The 18,094-nt window shown below is 35.1% G+C and overlaps 1 protein-coding gene across 1 annotated transcript in view; it reads left to right on the top strand.

The window, feature by feature from the left end:
- Positions 1-18,094, top strand: part of ap3b1a (adaptor related protein complex 3 subunit beta 1a) — a 66,116-nt gene that overhangs the window by 21,061 nt on the left and 26,961 nt on the right. Inside the window, exons 7-22 of the mRNA XM_058758186.1 lie at positions 33-215; positions 574-723; positions 2,442-2,539; positions 2,638-2,692; positions 3,672-3,743; positions 3,889-3,951; positions 4,151-4,283; positions 5,299-5,408; positions 5,523-5,699; positions 5,769-5,955; positions 8,998-9,128; positions 9,283-9,409; positions 9,497-9,656; positions 11,587-11,776; positions 11,879-11,921; positions 15,995-16,098. Of these exons, the coding sequence (XP_058614169.1) occupies positions 33-215; positions 574-723; positions 2,442-2,539; positions 2,638-2,692; positions 3,672-3,743; positions 3,889-3,951; positions 4,151-4,283; positions 5,299-5,408; positions 5,523-5,699; positions 5,769-5,955; positions 8,998-9,128; positions 9,283-9,409; positions 9,497-9,656; positions 11,587-11,776; positions 11,879-11,921; positions 15,995-16,098 (1,983 nt within the window). The remainder of the gene's footprint in view (positions 1-32; positions 216-573; positions 724-2,441; positions 2,540-2,637; positions 2,693-3,671; positions 3,744-3,888; positions 3,952-4,150; positions 4,284-5,298; positions 5,409-5,522; positions 5,700-5,768; positions 5,956-8,997; positions 9,129-9,282; positions 9,410-9,496; positions 9,657-11,586; positions 11,777-11,878; positions 11,922-15,994; positions 16,099-18,094) is intronic.

The raw sequence follows: 18,094 nt of genomic DNA, 5'->3' as shown, positions 1-18,094 counted from the left end.
AAACCGTGCTGTTTATCATGTGTTTTTTGTAGCTGGTTGCTGGCAGCGTGGTGATGGCGTTTGAGGAGGTCTGTCCGGACCGGATCGACCTGATCCATAAGAACTATCGCAAGCTGTGTAACCTGCTGGTGGACGTGGAGGAGTGGGGTCAGGTGGTCATCATACACATGCTGACCCGATACGCCAGGACGCAGTTTGTCAGCCCGTGGAGAGAGGTCAGCTATTGTCTGTGTGTGTGTTTAAGCACAAATAGTATTTCATTATTATTTGACATATTTTTAAAGCTCAGCTATCAAGATTAGCGGTTTCATTTGAGCACAAATTGCTGCTTGAAATTGACTCATCTGATTTTCATTTTGTTTTCTTTTTCAAAGCTAGCATTGAGGGTTTCAGGTAGGAAGGAGGGATTGAGAGGACTTGATATTGTAACTCGGACTGATGTTATGTAGACTGTAGTGATTGTCCCAGGAGAGAAAGTTGCTGGTGTTCCGTTTAATCATTTTTAGAGTTGGTTTAATGACCTCTGGATTTTTTTTAGATGTTTTTATTCACCAATTGGGTGTTTGATTGTAGGACGCTGTGTTTGACGAGAACAGCGAGAAAACGTTTTATGATTCAGAGGAGGAGAGAAGAGTGGACCAGTCCAAGCCGTACATCATGGATCCAGACCACAGACTCCTGCTCAGAAACACTAAACCACTGTTGCAGAGCAGAAACACTGCAGTGAGTACACAACACTTGGATAATATTCTTGGACCAAATCTGTCATCATAAAAGCAGTAATTATACTATTATATAATGTAACTTTTGCAATTTTAAATATTGATACAACAATATTAATTATTAATTTTATTATTATTATATCACTATTTTAAGTGTCAAAAGCTAATATAGTAAATAAGTTAATTATTTATTAATAATTAAAATATTTATTATTTACATTTTACATTATTTTTATTAATAATAATACAAGTATATTAATCAATTACATTTAATATAGTTTGAGCATAATATATAAAGCATAATTATATATAATTTGAGCATAATTTGGACATGTATAATCAACCATAAATCTATAATACAAATTTTGAATATTTATACAACAATAATCATAATTATTGCTTAATATTTTTGTATCAATATTTGTTAAAATATAATAAGAATAATAAATGATATTATGAACTAAATAATAATCAATTGTAAAATAATTTAAAAAGAAATTCCCAAACAACAATTATTACATTAAAACTTTTGGACTTTATTATTATTATTATTATTAAGAATAAACTATAGGAAATATAGGAGTGTTATATCGTTTGATCATTTATATATTAATTATAAATATATCAAATATTAGTAATGTAACATCTTAAATGTTTAATTATATACAAGCAGTTGTTTTATGGTTAGGCCATATCTCCTTTTTCGCTTCTCAAAAGTTTTAAGAAAAAGAAGTTTTAAGATGGACAGAACTTTTAGTCAATTATTGCTGATTTAATTTCTGTAGGTAGGGTTTGCTCCATTTGAACCATTTTCAGCTGATAGTTTCATCGTGTCTTCTTTATTAATTCTTATATTTTCTGTAATATTCCTGTAAGACGCTCTCATACTCTCATTTCCACATGCATCTGCGCTCTCCAGTTTTCTCTTTCTCCCTCTCTTATGCTCGTTCTTGTTCAACTCTGAGCAATAGCGAAGGCCTTCAGGACGCACCTGAGTGTGTGTGTTTTGAGTTTGAGTACGAGTGTGTGTGTGTTTGTACATCAGAATATTAACGGGACCAAGGCTGTATCAGACACAACTCCATCATGTTGCACACACTCAGGCTTAGAAATGTGCTCAGAAAACGTTATTCCCTCCTACATCACACACACACACAGAGTGACTCGAGTGCTCCATCAACCTGGAAGCTCAAGGTCTGTGTGTATGTGTGTTTTTTGTAGTGTGTGTGTGATATGTTTTGATTAAAACTTGTCCTGCTTTGTTCTACACTCAGTCTGCACTCTGTCTTTATCAGCTCTCTCTCTCTCTCTCTCTCTCTCTCTCTGCTGCTTTAGCAGTTGATGTGTTGAAGTCTGCTGTCCTGTTCGTATATTGGGGTCAAAGTAATTTGGGGAAGACAAAATCATTACATACATTGAAGGCTTCCTAATCTATCACCATCTATCTCTTTTTCAACCTCGCTCAAACCCTCCTCTTCCTCTTTCTCTCACTTCACATGTCTCTGGGACTCTCCACCACGTCTTCCATTAATCTGTCTCTCTTTCATGAGCTACGTTTTATGTCCACCCATCTTTTTCTCACCTTTCTCTCCCTTTATAAAAACATACCATGGAAAAAGTATCGTGTTTTAGTTTCTTTGGTATTCTTTTAAGTACCTTACATTTAACATTTAAAGGCGTAGCTCTTCATTTATAACATTAATCATCTCTCTTTGTCAGGTTGTGATGGCAGTATCACAGCTCTACTGGCATTTGGCTCCTAAACATGAGCTTTGCGTCATCACCAAGTCCCTGGTGAGACTCTTGAGGAGTCACAGGTAACATGCACTTTATGAGAGAAATGAGATGGAGATGATATCAAGATCAAACCTGTCAATCTAATTCCTGTTTTTGGTTTCACTCTTGGCTCTTTTAGGGAAGTTCAGTACATTGTGTTGCAGAACATTGCCACCATGTCCATTCAGAGGAAGGTACTACAGACTCACTGAAACATTCATCCTGCTTTTCTCATGAAATCTGAAGATATTATGAACCAATGTTATTGATTTGGAATCAGTTAGGCCTAAATGTATTAGTCCATTTGTTAAACGCTGAGGTAAAATTAGAGGTAGGCCTCAATTCTGAAGAAAGTCATGAGGTAAAATATGAAGTATATTGCAAGGATAGATTTGAGGTAAACACTGAGGTAACATCAGAGGTGGGCATTAATTTTGAGGGATATCATGAAGTAAAATATTAAATAAATCTTAATGTAAAATCAGAGGTAGTCCTCAATTCTAAGAGAAATTAAGAGGTAAAATATGGAGTAAATTGCAAGGTAAAATTTGGGTTACAAGTCTGACCATTAGGCCACAACTGCCCCCGAAGTAAATCTTACAGTAAGATCTGAGATAAAATCAGAGATGGGCCTCAATTTTGAGGGAAATCATGAGGTAAAATATGAAGTAAATTGCAGGGTAAGATATGGGGTAAACACTGAGGTAAAATCGTAGGCTTCAGTTATGTACCAAGCAAACTAAGAGTAGTATCTAACATTAAAATGTGTGATAAATTAAGTGTATCTTCTGAGGCAAATGCTGAGTTAAAATTTGAGGTATAGGCCTAAATTAATTCACAAATAAACTGATGTAAAGTCTAAGAAAAACCTTGAGGTGAAATCTGAGGTATCAGTCGAAGTAAATGCTCAATTAAAATTTGAGGTGGAGCCAAATTAGTCCTGAGAAATTTTCTTCAATAAACTATGTTAAAACTGAGGTATGCAGGTTAAAAAGTGTGGTAAAGTAAAACATTAAGCCTCAAGAAGACATGGTTTACAGTGAATTTATAACAGCAAAGGGGTGTTGTTAGGCATGACGCGGAGCGGAGGTAATCACTAAGGTTAAAAACAAGAATCTAAAGTACACACTACTATCTGATGTAGCCCTGAGGTAATAGCTGTGCTGTTTTTAGGGAATGTTTGAGCCCTTCATGAAGAGCTTCTATGTAAGGTCTACAGATGCAACGCACATCAAAACACTAAAGGTAAAACATAAACTTTCTTTCGTTCAGTCTTTGTGTTTTTGTTGAATTGCTGTGTTAATGCACAGTAGTCTTGAAACTGTGTCATATCTGCTGCTGATATTTTGTGTCTTCTCTGATGTTTTTCGCTTTTGTTTAAATCCTTTAGCTGGAGATTTTGACTAACCTGGCTAATGAAGCAAACATCTCCACCATACTGAGAGAATTCCAGGTAAATTTTAATCAATTAAATTGATTCTGAAGGGGGAAAAAAAAAACTTTTGACATGAATTTTAAGGTGAAGTCTGTGGTAAATGCTGAAGTTTGAATACTTTTATGATGCCTAAAAATCCTGTGTTGGTAGACAGCTCGTAAGATTTAGAAATGCAGCTGAGGAATAGCAGTTTTAAGCAGCTATATGTGTGTTCCAGACGTACGTGAAGAGTCAAGATAAGCCGTTTGCGGCAGCCACCATCCAGGCCATCGGCCGTTGTGCCACTAACATCTCTGAAGTGACCGACACCTGCCTTAGCGGCCTGGTCCTCCTGCTGTCCAACAGAGACGGTAATCACACACTAACCTCACTGGAGCCTTTTGCTTTTGAAGTTATTGTTTAGTTATTAGCAGCAGTGCTTCTGGTTGCCTCCAGATGGCAATATGATGAAGTTCAATGTTTTGCAGTGTAAAGACAAAATTGACCATAAAGACAAAGCCATTATCTCCAGAGATGAAAACGTGAATATGCATGTCACAGTCTCAATATTTAAAAAAAAAAAAAAAAAATTCTATGTATATGTGTAAAAATTTAAAACTTCTAAATATAACTTATTGAAAGGGGAAAAGAGAAAACGATTTGTGATTTATGGAAGAATTTCTTGAATTTAAATCATTCTAATTGAAAGTCAATTTTTAGACAATGTTTTATTCAAAAAAATATATTAATGGATTTCTCTTTGAATAATTGTAGAATTTTTGCATTACATTTGACATATTCTAAATAATTGTTATTATTACTATTTTTATTATTATTTTAGGTATGTGTATATTTTTGCATGTTTTTTTTAAAGACAAACTTTTTAAATTATTAACAATGTATTGAAATTATATTTAATTATATTGTAATCATTTTTTTTTTTTAAATTGATCGATTTGTTGATTTTGCTATGAATGTAGCTGCTCATATGGCATATCATAAATAAATCAAAATTTAAATATATAGTTGAACATAAATAATATTTGACATACAAATTGCATACAGTGTGCAACTGGTAAAAGTAGAAAACACTTTAAAATATAGTTCCTTAAATATTTAAAGTGTTAAATATGGTAAACTGCAGCATTTGCCTTACAAAATGGATCACGAGGACTTGGTTTATCTGATTTATCTGACTTGAAATGACTCCCTAAAGCTACTGTGCATATAAGAGAGGACATTTATATATAGGAGCATGTCAAAAATGTAGTTAGGTTGCTGCTTAGTTACTCCTCAACACTGGTTACTACAGTTAGTTATTGTTACTACAGTAAAAACATAGTATATTGGCTTATCAGTGTATTGGTGTGTTTCTTCTCTTCGTAGAGACTGTTGTCGCAGAGAGCGTCGTAGTCATCAAGAAACTTCTGCAGACTCAGCCGTCACAGCATAGTGACATTATCAAACACATGGCCAAACTCTTCGACAACATCACTGTGAGACACGAGTGCAATATTATACGACTGTAGTGTTATTTTGTGTGCAGCTGCACTCTCATTTAACAATTAACACATGATGTTCTGTGTATACTGTGTCCATTTCCTCTTTAGGTGTCGATGGCAAGGGCCAGCATCCTGTGGCTGATGGGTGAATACTGTGAACACGTGCCTAAAATCGCCCCCGACGTCCTGCGAAAGATGGCCAAGACCTTCACCAGCGAGGAGGACATTGTCAAACTCCAGACGGTCAACCTTGCTGCCAAACTCTACCTGACCAATTCCAAACAGGTAAAATCAAATCACACTTTGTGTGGGTGTGTTTTGGCTGTGTTTTATCTCACTTTCTTTCTCTTACAGACTAAACTGCTGACTCAATACATTTTGAACTTGGGCAAGTACGATCAGAACTATGACATCAGAGACCGAACACGGTTCGTTCGTCAGCTGATTGTCCCAAACGAGAAGAGCGGAGCCCTGAGCAAATATGCTCGCCGCATCCTGATGGCGCCCAAACCGGCTCCTGTCCTGCAGTCTGCCTTCAAAGGTAACATCCTTGAAAAGTCATATAGAGTCATTTGTATTTCTTTAGTGAATATATATATATATATATATATATATATATATATATATATATATATATATACTTTTGTAGTTGAGTACTGTATTAAATTTTTAGTAGAATATTTTATCAGCTAGAAATTGCATTTTGTTATTGCAATCTCTGTAAAATACTTTTAAAAATTAATGAAACTGCAAATGTTGATTTTCAGGCCTGGAATAGTGTTAAAGGGTCATTTAAATTTCTGTAGTGAATAAAAATTGTGGAGTTAAGTAGTAGAAAAAATAGTAAATATTTTATCAGCTAGAAATTACTTTTTGTTGTTGCAGTTTCTGTAAAATGATTTTTAAAATAAATGATTTTATATATATATATATATATAAAATTTCCTGAAATGCCATTTGATTCTGCTTTCTAAACACTGATATCATGACTTTAAAATCACAAATTATTATATTCCATTAACAGAAAAATCAAATGTCAACTTAAATCTTTAGTAAATATTTTCCAGATAATATGAAACATAACTTTAATATTTGTTTTAATTTTTCACTTTAAATAGATTATTAATATAACAATATTAATTAATATTTCATATTAATTCACATAATTATGGATGCAATCATGAATATAATTATAAATGTTATATCATAGTAGATTAGATTATATATAGTAGATTAGATTCAATGTTATTGTCACTGTGTGTGTGTGTGTATATAATATCACAATAAAATTGAATCTACTGTAATCTACTCCAATCTAATCTAATATATATTCTGCTACCTTTATAGTTTCATCATAAATGTGGCATAAAAAAAAGTTTGAAAACAAACCGTACTGTGTTGAACAAACAGACGGTCAGACGTTTTGCTATGCAAGACTGATAAACTCCGATCTTCAAGTTTATGCCTCCAACTCTGGGTATTACTGTACTTCTTTGTCATAATAAACAAAAAAGCAATAAGTGTCCGCACAGGCATTCAGGAGACCTGCTGGGTAATTGACATTAAACTGGCAGAAATGCCACGGCATTCAGGTCTGCCAGTGTGCCCTTCTCACAATACGGCGGGTACGTCCCGTAATAACCAAGGTATATGAACGCATAATCACTGTGGCTCTGCAGAATATAAACATGAGCGAAAAACGCCAGCGCGCACAGCGCATCTAAACCACCAATATTAAAAATGACAGCAGCAGTTAGATGTCTCGCAAATGTTATAGGGTAAATTTATACAGCATTAATGAAATAAAGACTAATGGCTGTATGATTTAGTATTCTAATTTATTTTAATCTATAGTAACCATGGGGACAATCATGAACTCATTGTATTAAAACAAATTAGAGTCAGAAACAGCAGCACAGATTTGAGTTCAGTAGATTATCAATTCGGACTATTGATGATTCGCCTTCATCACACGGATCATATGTCACAACCTGCGTCTTCACATGACTTCAAAAAAAAGAAAAAACACACAAAGACGTGTCGCTTTGAGTTTCATCACAGCGAAGCATAATCAGCCCTTACAAACTTTATTACCTCCTATTAAGAGCAGGACACGCTTTACCAAGCACCGAGAACGATACTCAGCACAACAAAAATTACCCCCAGCGACAGCCGGCATCAATCACACGGAGCGCATCCTTCGCGCTAAACCCAAATCCATCCATCCGTCCATCCGTGTATCTACAGGAGCAAATGAGTAACACCCTTTTCCTGCTCGTGAGCGTAATTACTCCCGTTTGATTGCAGGTGAAGTGTGCGAACGTACAGGAGGTAGTAGTAAATCGACGTGTGGGCGTGTGCTGGGCGGACGGGACGCCCAGATTCGACTGTCTGTTATCAAATTACACCGAATCCAACAATTCAATTCTGCACAGGAGGAACAGAAGGCATAGCCTACAAATCCACACAGCTAATCTGGAGAAAAAAAAAAAAAGCCCAGTTCAGAAGCGGGAAAAAATAACTGTGTGGCTTTTGATAGAATCGGTTGCAGAGTATTTCTGCGTGCTGTATTGATGTTTACGGGTTAGCGCTGCTGTCATGGCCTGCGGGGATGAATTCCCATGGCAGTGTTGTGTGTTTCAGTTCTGAAGCCCTGCTGGAATGGAATGATGTGATGAAATAAGAGAGAAGTGGGAGAAATCGATGTCAGCAGAACTCTTGAGTTCGTATAGATGTGGTCGTGTCATTTAGAATCAGAGCATGACGGTAAACTGACGGCTTCTGAGTTTTTTTAACTGCTCCAGCTGTTTTATCCAGCTGCAAGAAAGCTTTGAAGGTGAGCGATATAGGCTAGAGGTTACAGATCTGTGTTGGTAAATTAAAGGTTGTAGGTTCGAATCTTGCACAGAATGGTTTCAGGCATCCCTTAGCTTATGACCACTAAATTTCCATCGTATTTATTAATATTATATCGTATTAGAATTTATATTCACTACAGATACTTAAATTACTCTTTACAACTTTTCCGGACATGAAACACTACATTTGTTTTTTGCAGTTTCACTCAGTTTTAAAATTATTTGCAGTTTAAAAAAAAAAAATCTGATTGCAATAAGTAATTTCTAGCTGATAAAATATGTTACTACTAAACTTGCAATAAAAATAAATAAATAAATAACACTAGAAAAATGTAATTGATGTGTAACTTTTCCAGGCTTGAAAACCTACATTATTTGCAGTTTTTCATTAATTTAAAAAAATCAATATATGATATATATTTGATTTTTCTGTTAATGGAATATAATAATTTGTGATTTTAAAATCATGATATCAGTGTTTAGAAAGCAGAATCAAATGGCATTTCAGGAAATTTAATTTTATTTATTCATTTATTTGTACTTGTACTTAAACATTTTTAGTGAAGGTAATTCAAAAATGATAGTGTTAGCAGATGGCCAAATTAGCGGGTGTTGCTTTGATATTAAAATGTTAAATGTTTTTGGCCACTGTATAATATTTGATGGTATCAACTTATATTTACTTTATCTATCTCTTGGTTTTCCTCTTTTGTCATTTTTTTCAGATCGAGACCGGTTTCAGCTTGGCACGCTCTCTCATACGCTTAATTCCCAGGCCAATGGATACCTGGAGCTTTCTGATTGGCCGGCTGTCGCTCCTGACCAATCAGTGAGAAATGTGGAGGTAGTTGAACCGGTAAGACTCCCTTTTATTTTTAAGAGATAATCCTAATGTTAAAATGTCTTACGTAATTAAAGGCCATCAACATACAGTTCATTCACAGTGCAGTGATGTTACCAAGTCTCAAATTATTATGACCTCATTTCCTGTTCATTTGTGACTGGGGCAGGTGAAAGAGGCTGGAACACCAGCGCTTGGTAAATCCAAAACTCGCAAATCAGATGAGAAGTTCTACTCTGATTCTGAAGAGGAGGAGGAAGAGGGAAGCAGTAGTGAGGACAGCAGCAGCAGTGAAGGTAAACCATGAGCTTTGGCTTGCTTAGTGCAAAAGGATGTTTTTACGAATTTGAGATTTGTCTTAACCTCTTTTTTTGTGCATGTAGAATCAGAAAGCGAATCTGAGAGTGAGGAGAACAGCGATGATTCAAACAAGAGCAGCTCCAGCCAATCAGAGAAGAGCTCCAGTGAATCAGACTCAGAAAAGAAGAAGAAAACTCTAAAAAACAAAAAGCTACAACAGCAGAAACCGGACAGCAAAGACAGGTACTGGTCTCACTCAGTGTAAAAGACCTCATTTAAATTGACCAGTCATGACTTTGCTCTGTATCCCACTGGCAAATCACATTCATTCTTTCTAAATAAATTCCCGGCAGTTTTTACATTTTAATTTAAGAAATATAGCAAATGTACACTACTCAGAAAAGGTTTGGGGTCATTAAGATGTTTTTTTTTTTTAAAGAAATTAATAATTTTATTTAGCAAGGGTGTATTAAATTGATTAAAAGTAACAGTAAAGACACATAATGTTAAAAAAATAAATGAGCAGCAAATCAGCATATTAGAATGATTTCTGAAGGATCATGTGACACTGAAGACTGGAGTAATGATGCTGAAAATTCAGCTTTGCATCACAGGAATAAATTACATTTTCAAATATGTTCAAATAGAAACCACTTATTTTAAATTGTAATATTTCATTATTACAATATTTGACATTTATATTTATCCCAGACACAGCATTTTTTCAATTAAATAGATCACAAATGCATCACTTATGCATAAACCTTCATTAAAAGCCATGCATGTTTACTGAACACCCACTGAGCGCTACTGACAAAGTAAGTGGTCTGAATTCCAGCACTTTATACTTGCACCTCATGCTATTGCCTATTTTGAAGTGTTTATGTGCATAAATATATAGACAGATGGTATGTGAGATTGACTTTGGTAATTTTAACCGCATATATGGGTGTGTTTTGCTCAAGTGTGCGCACAATGTACAACTTGGGTTTTATATATGTGCAGGAGGTAAATAATGTGTGTGTTCAGTGTTTGTGTGATTGTGTATGCTGCAGCATAAAACGTGACTAATAAAATGTGGCACCAATAATCTCCCCCTCCATCTGTTCATACGCACACATACACTCACACACTCTCTCCCTTTCTCTCGCTCACACACATGCCAGGCCTCAACAATAAGGATATTTTCTCAGTAATTTAACGTTTTCGATGGCCTCACCACAAATAAACTGTAATTTATTTTTAGCAATGCATTTCTGTGTGCCAAAATTAACATTTTTCATTGCATTTTTAGTTTGCTTAAGTTTCAAAATGCAAAAATATCTGTGAATTGAGTAGCTGTAATGCAACTCAATAAATGCACATTTTGTTTTGAAAAGCAGTGGCATACAATGCAAATCATTTATTCATCGGTTTTTGATTTTGAACCCATTTTTGCTGATGCTTCCAAAACTATCTAAAGTTTTTTACTACTTTTACTACTTTTGCAATTTTGCTAACATTAGTAACAAGATTAAAATCAGCAGAATATGTTTAGTTCATCACATAAACCCAAATGTTTACATTTGCAAGCCATAAAACACACAAACATGTTGACTTTTTCTATCCTGTCCACACAGAGTTTGCACTGTTAATTGTTGTGATGTCACGTTCCTGTAGTTGACCCTGCTGCCTTTATTAGAGGCGGTAATTAAGCAGCTAACACACACACACAATACACTCTTTGCCTGTTTTGTTTGCTGTTCTGTCATTATTGTGCATAATTTAAGGCTCTTGCCTCCATCCTCAACTACCGTGAAATGCTCTCATTAATACACACACACACACAACCTGCTTTAATGCTGCCGTTGAACTGTGCACACTTCAGTTAGATGGTCTCTGTGTGTGTGTGTCACTTGTTCAGAGCAAATGAAATCCAAAGGCCAAATTAATCCATCTAATCATCTTACAATTAAACAGACATTGTTCCCTCTGCTAATTTAGCCAACCTTCTCTCTTGTGCTCTCTCTCTCTGTATCAAACGACGTCCCTTTTTAAGCTTGAATATTGAAATGCTCCTTAGTAATGGCTAATTGTTGAATAGTTTTTTTTTTATTTTTTTTTTTAGATTGTCAAAAATGACCCGGGAATAGATATTTAAAAATGTTTTTCTGTGTGTGTTTAACTCCAATAGGAAGCAGAAGAACGTGAACGCTGTAAAGGGTGAATCCAGATCCAAAAGTGTATCAGCCTCTGAGAGTTCCTCGTCTGAGAGTTCATCTGAATCCGGATCGGAATTAGATTCAGATTCAGATTCAGACTCAGGAACAGACCAGAAGAAAAACACAAGGTCTAAACCTGTGCAGTCTAAACCAGTCACAAAGGTGAGAAGAACAAGAGAGTCCATGCACACGTCCGGAGTTGTATAAATTTGTGCTATATATTAATCTATATGTGTAACATCTGGCATCCATGTTTCTTTTCAGCAAACTGAGAAAAAGGAAGTGTCTCTGCTTGATCTGGATGACTGTGAGTTGCTTTCTGAGTTTCTTTTTTTTCTTTTTGTTATAACTTTGGTTTTATTTTGTGATATAATGGCTCTTTTCCAAACCCCAGTGACCTGTCAATGATCTACACAGCGGTTTCTAAAGTGAAAATCCCATTCATTTTCTCTATAGGGGAATTGATTTTGAATGATAACTTGCATAACTTTAAAGACAGACCTACTTTGAGCTACGAGCTTGTTAATCTGTGGTATATGCTTCTGTTAAAACTTAGTTTTAAAATAATCATGTTAAACCACATAATTCCTTGTGAAAAACTTCATTACCCATGATCTCCACCAAAATAACTTTTTACTTCCCTCCAACTTCCATGAAGTACTACGAATTATAATTAAATAATTAAATAGTGTAGTGCTGTCAAACGATTAATCGCATCCAAAATAAATGTTTTTGTTTGTATAATATATGTGTGTACTGTGTATATTTATTATATATATATATATATAAATACACACACATACAGAATATATTTTGAAAATATTTACATGCATTTACATGTATATATTTATATAATTTATATTATATATAAATATATTTAATATAGAAATATAACATATTTTTCTTAAATATATACATGCATGTGTGTGTATTTGTATTTATATATATATATATATATACATACAGGTGCTGGTCATATAATTAGAATATCATCAAAAAGTTGATTTATTTCACTAATTCCATTCAAAAAGTGAAACTTGTATATTATGTTCATTCATTACACACAGACTGATATATTTCAAATGTTTATTTCTTTTAATTTTGATGATTAGAGCTTACAGCTCATGAAAGTCAAAAATCAGTATCTCAAAATATTAGAATATTACTTAAGACCAATACAAAGAAAGGATTTTTAGAAATCTTGGCCAACTGAAAAGTATGAACATGAAAAGTATGAGCATGTACAGCACTCAATACTTAGTTGGGGCTCCTTTTGCCTGAATTACTGCAGCAATGCGGCGTGGCATGGAGTCGATCAGTCTGTGGCACTGCTCAGGTGTTATGAGAGCCCAGGTTGCTCTGATAGTGGCCTTCAGCTCATCTGCATTGTTGGGTCTGGTGTCTCTCATCTTCCTCTTGACAATACCCCATAGATTCTCTATGGGGTTCAGGTCAGGTGAGTTTGCTGGCCAATCAAGCACAGTAACACTATGGTCATTGAACCAGCTTTTGGTACCTTTGGCAGTGTGGGCAGGTGCCAAGTCCTGCTGGAAAATGAAATCAGCATCTCCATAAAGCTTGTCAACAGAAGGAAGCATGAAGTGCTCTAAAATTTCCTGGTAGATGGCTGCGTTGACTGTGGACTTCAGAAAACACAGTGAACCAACACCAGCAGATGACATGGCAGCCCAAATCATCACTGACTGTGGAAACTTCACACTGGACTTCAAGCAACATGGATTCTGTGCCTCTCCACTCTTCCTCCAGACTCTGGGACCTTGATTTCCAAATGAAAAGAGGACTTTGGACCACTGAGCAACAGTCCAGTTCTTTTTCTCCACAGCCCAGGTAAGATGCTTCTGACGTTGTCTCTGGTTCAGAAGTGGCTTGGTAGCCCTTTTCCTGAAGACGTCTGAGCGTGGTGACTCTAGATGCACTGACTCCAGCTTCAGTTCACTCCTTGTGAAGCTCTCCCAAGTGTTTGAATCGGCTTTGCTTGACTGTATTCTCAAGCTTGCGGTCATCCCTGTTGCTTGTGCACCTTTTCCTACCCAAATTCTTCCTTCCGGTCAACTTTGCATTTAATATGCTTTGATACAGCACTCTGTAAACAGCCACACCTTTCAGTAATGACCTTCTGTGACTTACCCTCTTTGTGGAGGGTGTCAGTGTTCGTCTTCTGGATCATTGCCAAGTCAGCAGTCTTCCCCATTATTGTGGTTTCAAAGAACAAGAGATACCCGGAATTTATACTGTAGGGATGGTCATTTATTCAAACTCAAATGTAAATATTCTAATATTTTGAGATACTGATTTTTGACTTTCATGAGCTGTAAGCTCTAATCATCAAAATTAAAAGAAATAAACATTTGAAATATATCAGTCTGTGTGTAATGAATGAATATAATATACAAGTTTCACTTTTTGAATGGAATTAGTGAAATAAATCAACTTTTTGATGATATTCTAATTATATGACCAGCACCTGTATATACATAATAAATATACACAGTACACACATTATGTAAACAAACTTTTATTTTGGATGCGATTAATCGTTTGACAGCACTAGGTGTTTGTGTGTGTGTATGTATATATGTAAGGGATAATCAACGGCTAGCTGTGCATTAAACGATTTGAATGCACAACGTGGAGGCGAAGAACCGCCTGACGCGCAGCGGAGGGTGGTTGCCTCTGCGAAATGCATTCAAATCGTTTATTGCACAGCTAGCCGTTGATTATCACGTTTATGCCATGGTCATTTGCCAGCATTCACATATTAAAGATGTTAATAATATTCGCACTGCAATATTTGACCGGAACGATAAAAATGACAGTTATTTTCGTCTGTAGTACTATTCAACTGTAACTGTGTGTTACTATGGTTACCAATGTTTATAGGAAACGCATTAATATAGAACGTGATTAAACTGACCTGGAACTACTTGTGCGGTTCAACGAATTTAATCAACACCTGCCAGCCAATCAGAATCGAGTATTCAGACAGACCATGGCGTAAATATGTATATGTATATATGTATATGTGTGTGTGTGTGTATATTGCAATAAATTTAAAACACATTGTTTAAAAATGCGAACAACTTTAAATCAGTAGTTTAAATCCCCATCTTTTTAGATTGTATTGTCATCTACGGTGCAGCATGGGATTGTAGTTCATATTCCGATTTCCATATAATTTGCTGCTTCAGATCATGTTGTCATGGTTTGATTCACCTCCTGGCCGGTTGGTTTGGTTCATGGCTTGGAACTCTTAAACAATGACTTTTTGTAAAATCCCTCTGAGAAAAATTAATTGGAAAAATACTTCCAGAACCAAGGCCAAAATCATTCTCGCAGGATGTCTAATAATTACAAAATTAATATCATTTATAATATCATTTATATATAATATCAACAATTGCGAAAAATACACACAAAAAATTAGGTGAAGTTGTTTGTCTTTAATTAAATGTGACTATTTTTATTGATACTTGTCAGTGTTGAAATACAAATGCAGAGAATAAAATTAACACTCGCCAAACACCAAATGCGAGTAAAAATCAGTGTTGGTGAGAATATTAAACAGTGTTACTCAGCAATTGGCCAATAACTTTTAAAAAAATGTATTCTTACAGTGCCTGAGAATGCGATATGTTTTAGCACGATTATCAAATCGCAAAGTCTGGGTTGTAATTTGATACAGTAAATATGTAATCTGCTGTGTGAGTGTATGTTTAATGTATAAATACAATAGAATGCATAGCCGTGGGAACATATTTTATCTGGGGGGCGTGGCTTGATTTGGCAGGGCGGGGCCAAGGTGGGGGATTTTTGACAAAATCCTATAAACAGCCCAAACTCTTATAGATTAACATACAAATTAAGATGTAGCCTATATGCGAACCAATATATCGGAATGTAAAATTACGGTTATATCGTGTGAACATTCGGACGAAATTCTGTCAGTGTGCCGGGGGAGATGTAGGGACCAAGAAAAATACAACTGCACTAGGCTATTCATTTCTGGTCAGTTTAATAAATAATCACAAAAATTAAGTATCTTGGGCCTGCGGCGGTGGGTGCTGCAGCAGCCTCAGCACTCCTAGTTCCCGCGGCCATGATAGAATGTTGCTTGCTTATCTGTAAAGCATACATATGATGATGCCTTAATATTTAGACAGAGCTATGTACCTATGTGTCTGATTCTGGGAGGAAACTTGCATAATGCAGTTATAACTAATCAAATGTGTTAAATAGAGACGAAACCGAAACCTCACTATGCTGTTTAGTTAGGCAGCTCACTCTCTTTTGGAACAGGACCAATTAATGTATTGACACACATAGGGGTTTTAATGCTGTTGGTATTGTTTTGTTTGACAGTCTCGCCCGTGACGGTCACCACACCCAAGAGCTCCATCCTGTCTCCTAGTCTGCTGTCTGACCTGCAAGGGCTCTCGATCTCACCCACTGCATCGGCCTTACAGGTGTGTGTCCGTCTGACTTCGTGTTGATGTTATAATAAGGCTCTCTTGAATACTTTTTGAGTTGATTTGTTTGCATAAAATGACTGCTAAACTATATTTTCATCTTTTTTGGGTTTATTTTGCATTAATGACCGGTTGACTGTACGTTATACTGCTTCCTTTTTATAATTTCCCCTCCAGTCTTTTGTTTGTGTCCATCTAGACGTCTTCTATGTTCTTTGTTTCTTTTTGTTCTGCTGTATTATAGATTGGTTTTTCATTGCCTTCCCTCTTTCCTCTCCTCCGGTGTGCGTCCAGCGTGTGTGTGTGTGTTGTCAGCGTATGTGATTGTTGACCTTTTGCAGTATGACGGCTCCTTCCTCTCCCGTGAGAGTCTTGTGTCAGGGAGAGAGGGATGTCAAGAGAGCGAGAGGGAGGGAGAGATGTCAGTAAGAGATGAATGAAGCATGTGTGGTCATTTCTTCTCAAATACTATCTGTGTCTTTCTCTTTTAGGATTGACACATGAACTGTAATATCCCAGCGGCCCACAGACACCCCCCGACAATAACACACACAGTATACGCGTGTTTATAGACCTGCGCTGCTGTCATAATTCAACTTAAAGATTCTTAGTGGGATCTGGACCTTGATCTTATTGTTTGTAATATTTTGTGGTGCTCTTTTGGCACGTAGTTGTAAAGACTGCATAGATAAAGATATTTTTGCATAGTAAACACAAGCAAAAGTTAATGTACAATATAAATACATTAGAGCTAGCAGCACTACCATTCGAACTCTTGAGGATTTTTATTTTATTTTTAAAGTCTTTTATGCTCATGAAGACTGCATTTATTTGATCAAAAATACAGTAAAAACAGTAATATTGTGAAATATTATTAACATTTTATTTAAATATATTTTAAAATGTAATTGATTTTTGTGATGCAAAGCTGAATTTTCAGCATCATTACACCAGTCTTCAGTGTCACATGATCCTTCAGAAATCATTCTGGTAACACTTTACAATAAGGTGTCATTTGTTAACATGAGTTAATGTATTAACTAACATGAACAAACAATGAACAATGCATTTATTACACTATTTATTAATATTTGTTCATTTTAGTTGCTCATTGTTTATTCATGTTGCATTAACTAATGTTAACAAACACAACTTGTGATTTTAATAATGCATTAGTAAATGCTGAAATTAACATTAACTAAGATTAATAAATGCTGTAGAAGTATTGTTCATTCTTAGTTCATGTTAACTAATGTTGTTAACTAATGAACCTTATTGTAAAGTGTTAATAATATGCTGACCAATAAATATTTATTAGTATTATCAGTGATGAAAACAGTTGTGCTGCTTAATATTTTTGTGAAAAACATAATGCTTTTTTCCCCCCAGGATTCTTTGATGAATCGAAAAATCTAAAAGATCAGCATTTATTTGAAATAGAAACCTTTTGTAATATATTTTTTACTGTCACTTTTGATCAGTTTAATGCATCCTTGCTGAATAAAGTATTAATTTCTTTAAAAAAAAAAAAACTCAAAAGATAGTGCACTGTCCGTTTATTATTATTTATTAATGTTATTTATTATTATGTTATATATTATTCATTTCAGTGGTAACTAAAATAGTCGCTTGTCTGATCATCATATTAGTAGACCTGAAGGAATTATTGTGTAAACTAGCAATAAACTGGTTCAAAACATTTTAAGGACTAGCTGTTATCAGATTAACAAAACCAACTTGTCATTTGACAGTTTGTCCTTATTACTTTATCTGGAAATAATTTTGAGTTTTATTTGCCATTTTTCTTTAAAAGAAGTGTTATTTAGTGATTTGTGGATTTGCTCAGTAATGATTGTAAATCAGTGTTACTAAAGTCTTATTGATTACATAGAGTAAGTTTTCATTGAAATAAATTTTTACATTTTGTGTACGTCACATATTCTGACTTTGTCATATATTTAAATTTCCCGATCAATTCCATCATATTCTCTAT

This window comes from Onychostoma macrolepis, chromosome 21, assembly GCF_012432095.1.
Source record: "Onychostoma macrolepis isolate SWU-2019 chromosome 21, ASM1243209v1, whole genome shotgun sequence".
In the NCBI taxonomy this organism is placed as follows: Eukaryota; Metazoa; Chordata; class Actinopteri; order Cypriniformes; family Cyprinidae; genus Onychostoma; species Onychostoma macrolepis.
Note: the sequence above shows the minus strand (reverse complement) of the source record. Positions and strands in the feature narration are given on the sequence as shown.